A 4,205-nucleotide genomic window follows, 5' to 3' on the forward strand; every position below is an offset into this window, starting at 1 on the left:
AAAAGGCGATCTGTATCGTATTTAAATTAATTATGAAGACTAATAGGTGTATAGTACCATATATTTCTTATAAGTGTGTGTATATAGCATATTATTATTATATTATTTTTTTAGCAATTCGCGAACAATTGGATATTTATATATATAAATAAAAATCTATTTACTAAGTTATAAATTATATATATATATATATTACTTCTGGCACGTATAGTCACTTTTGAAAAATAACCGAACGAAAATAAACAGGCTTAGTCCCTCATCTTTCACCCCGAAAGGTGGATTTGGCGGAAAGAAGGAAAAATATAGAATCAAAACCTATCATCACAGAGGGCTACAGCGCAAAGTGCAGCTTGTTAGCTCTTCATTAGTCAGTCAGTTAGTCAATTTGATATAGATAGATATTTATTAATACGTATAGATAAGTTATTACTAATTTTAGGTCATAGTCTAATCCCACATTTGATGCTCTGGCAATACCGTCGACATCGCAGCCCGTATTGTGTATTAACGAGCTGGATATATTGTCATGGTTGCCTCGCGGTCCAGGTGCTGCTCACAATGCGGGCAGTTGAAGCGTTCTGGGGTCTATGGACTTGAGAGAGAGGATACAAGATGCACATTGCGAGCTGGATTTTTAAACTATATATTATAAATAAATTCATGGGAATATTATAATTAAGCGTTTGTTGTTATTTCATTAGCAGCCAGCTCCCCGTCGTCAGTTTCCAGCTGTGACTCGTCAGCGTCAGCTTGCTCTGGCTCTGTATCATCTGTATCAACTTCCTCGTCGTCGTCGTCCTCCTCGTCCTCCTCCTCGTCATCCTCCTCGTCGTCGTCGTCGTTATCTTCGTCTTCATCATACGCTGCCTCGTCATTGTCATCATCTTCTTCTTCGTCGTCACCATCACCATTCCCGTCCCGGTCACCGTCCTCGTCATCATCGTCCTGCTCCTCAATCATCACCGGCTGGCACTGCAGCTGCAGCGAAGGCAGCGTCACGCTTGGAGCAATGGCATAGCGGAGCGTCCAGTCAATCGCATTGTTGTTGTACTCCTGGCGATTGTCGCGATAGAGTGCGGCCATCAGCTCGTCGCACGGATCATCTGTATTGGGTTCGCGCATCAGGGCGCAGACAGCATGTAGGATTGTGGACACATTAATCAGGGCGGTCCACTTGGTGCTCAACAGATCCCAGCAGATGTAGCCATCGAAGTCAATATTGCAGTGATAGATTTTGGTTAGGAAGTTCACGCGCGGCGCCATAAACGGATAGTTTCTGTTGAACTTCAGCCGCAACGAGAATACGCCCAGATAATAGGGCGTGTCCCTTACGCCCAAAATGGTCGCCTCCCATAGCATCAGATCCCCGGTCACGGGCCAGGCGCAACAATTGCTCGGCTGCAGCTTATACAGTTCATTCAGTTCCTTTCGCAAGCGTCTTTCGGCCATGTTTGGATACATAAGCTTGTTCAAAAAAAAAAAAAAAAACAAAAACAACAACAAACTAACAACAGCACTAACAAAACAAAACAAACAAAACACTTCTTAGATCGCCAAAAAAAAAAAAAAAAAAAAAAAAACAAAAAAAAAAACAAACAAAAAACAACAACAATTAGAAGTTGCGTCTATCAGTCTCTGAGCCAAACGGTTGACTATGCCAAGCTTCTGCAATTGCCGCCTGTTACCCGGTTGCCAGTCGCACGTTCTGTTTGCAGTTCGACTCCGATTTGACGGCTCCGATTGGTTTCCAAAAACTCAGTTTTTCTCACAGCTTGGGTTTTTCGTCTTACTTATTTCACACAAACAATCGCCAGAGACAAGTTTGATAATATTTGGGTTTGTAAATCGAGCAGCTGCGCACGAAAAGTCGGGACAGCAGCTATTGCACAATCACGATGACAGATGTGTCAAGGTTTTAAGCTTCGATCTGATTTACATTATGAACTGTACAGATAACAAATATTTATCGAAATTGTATCAATGTATTTATCGATGCTTTGTTTTTGGCTTGTGCCGTTTGCTGTTAACAGTATCATATACTTTGAAAAAGACAGGTATATCTGGCATTTCACATAAGTATATATCTGAAAATAAAAAATTAGTTCCCAACGATTCGGTTCGATCGGGCACCAGGCATATAATAACAAAACTCATTGCTATTACTCGTTGCCATTCCGATAGATCACTTTGCTTGCCGACTTATCGATACACAAACAGATATCGATAACGGCAGCAGCTATCAATCAGCTTGCAACTCGAATTCTGTGGCCAGTTACTCGTCGGGAGCTGCGCTTGCAACAGTTGGATTTCGGAGAACTGGGCTTGCTGCGGCGGCATGGGCAATCGTTTGGGCCATCAGGGCTGTGTACGAATCAGGGAGGAGGATCTGGACGCTGGTAGGGCCATAAACCATCCGCCCGCCTTCAATCGCTCCCAGCCGGCCGAATGGTTCGCCGAGATCGAGGACCATTTCGAGGAGCTTCACATCTACAGCGATGCGGCCAAGTGTGATCTGCTGATCGACGAACTGGACCGGGATATACTCCAGCTGATCCACAACCTTGAGCTATATAGCACCGACCTGGCAGCGGGTGGCCAGCGCTGCGAGAGTCTGAAGGGCATCATATTACACAGTCTCTTCGTGAACGGATTGTAGGCGGAGCTTTCCCTGAGTCCTAAACACAGCTGCTCTTAAAATTGTTGTGCAAAGGGCGTTTGTTTGTTTGTTTTTGCTGTTGTTGTCCTTTTTTTTTTGTTTTCAATTTATTTGTTTTATTTTTCTTGATAGTTTTCTGTTTCTCTCTGTCTCTCGCTGTGTTTTTCGCACTCTTTCAGAGCTTTTTCTCTCGCGTTATCTTGTTAAAAATTTAAAAATACACAATGAAATATTTAGAGAAATGCGAGGGCGCGTGCCTATTAAAGCAACAATGCTTTTCTTTCGGCCATATGAGACTCTCAAATGCTCTACTTGCTTAAAGAATTTGGATAAATACGATTTTGAAATGTGAGAATGTTCGCAAGAGACTGCCTTTAAATTGTTGTATAAATTATAGACGCTCTAGTTATATAAATTGTGTGCATGTGTAAAATATATTCCCTAACTGGACTGTAGATACTTTATTTTTAATTTTGGCTGTTAAAACATTTGTAACTGTTTCCGTTTGTGTTAAATAAATTTACAAAATATTTGAAGTTCATTAACATAAATGGTTTTATTGGGGATATTAGAAACAAATAGCCAATCAATCTTATGATTGATATCGAGATATGTTACGGAACTACATGAAAAAATGAAAGTTGACCAAGGTATAAAAAGTATTTAAAAGGTGGCATAATTAGTCTTATAAGCAAAGTTAGGGACTTCATTGAGGCTAAGAAAATATGTAAAACTAATTTAATATATATATAAAAAACTATAGACAGAAAAAAACTCATACATGAAATTTTATGATATACATAAAATGTAACAAAGGAATATTGTATATTTATTATATAAACACGAAGCTGAAGGACATTAAAAACTAGAAGAAAGTGTATATGCGTGCTCCTGTTCACTCGCATTCCTACTTTCTCTTCCTCCTCCTCCTCTCTCACTCACACTTGCTGTCTCTCTCCCTCTCTCTCTCGCTCTCTCTCTCTCTGTCTCTCGCGCGCTCTCTCGCTCTCCTGTCTGTCTGATCGAGTAATGTAAGATATTGATTTTTGAATGCTTTGCTCAGTTCGATTTCTATATACTCGCATAGGCGTGCATATAATAACAGACTAATGTAAAGAGCACATGATACTTTGCCCATAACTCTACACATAATGCATATTTAACGATCGACAAACGCGCTCTTTGTGCGTTCTGCACTCTCCGAAGAGCTAAAGATAGCGACAGAGAGAGAGAGAAAGAGTGAGAGTGAGAGTGCGCGGAGAGAAAGAAAAAGAGAGAGAGAACACTGGCAGATAGACACACACACACACACACAGACAAACAGCCAAAGATACTGCCTGAGTGTATATATATATCTCATTCAGATACGGATTCAGTGCGCTCGCCGTAGTCGAACAGCGGACTTTTTTTTTGTTTTGTGCCGTGCCGAGATCAACGCAGCAGCCAAACAGAGCGGAAGATTTCCTTTTGCCTTGCATTTTACCCGAGATATTTTCCACAATATTAATTTCGCTCGCATTTATATTTCTTTCAAATTGTATTCTTTATT

At 40.8% G+C, this 4,205-nt stretch overlaps 1 protein-coding gene across 1 annotated transcript; it reads right to left on the minus strand.

Moving 5' to 3' along the window:
* Nucleotides 1-270: 270 nt before the first annotated feature.
* On the minus strand, nucleotides 271-1,458 carry LOC115767360 (ubiquitin-conjugating enzyme E2 D2-like). Its single transcript, XM_030711618.1, has one exon. It carries the CDS (start codon nucleotides 1,447-1,449, stop codon nucleotides 676-678), a length of 774 nt encoding a protein of 257 aa, XP_030567478.1. The 5' UTR covers nucleotides 1,450-1,458; the 3' UTR covers nucleotides 271-675.
* Between the last annotated feature and the right edge of the window lie 2,747 nt (nucleotides 1,459-4,205).

Source organism: Drosophila novamexicana, unplaced genomic scaffold (assembly GCF_003285875.2).
Source record: "Drosophila novamexicana strain 15010-1031.04,08,12 unplaced genomic scaffold, DnovRS2.1 tig00001385-arrow-arrow-pilon, whole genome shotgun sequence".
NCBI lineage: Eukaryota > Metazoa > Arthropoda > Insecta > Diptera > Drosophilidae > Drosophila > Drosophila novamexicana.

What these genes read in the sequence shown, in the direction of transcription:
- LOC115767360 (XM_030711618.1), bottom strand. Translation starts at nt 1,449, where the DNA reads ATGGCCGAAAGACGCTTGCGAAAGGAACTGAATGAACTGTATAAGCTG.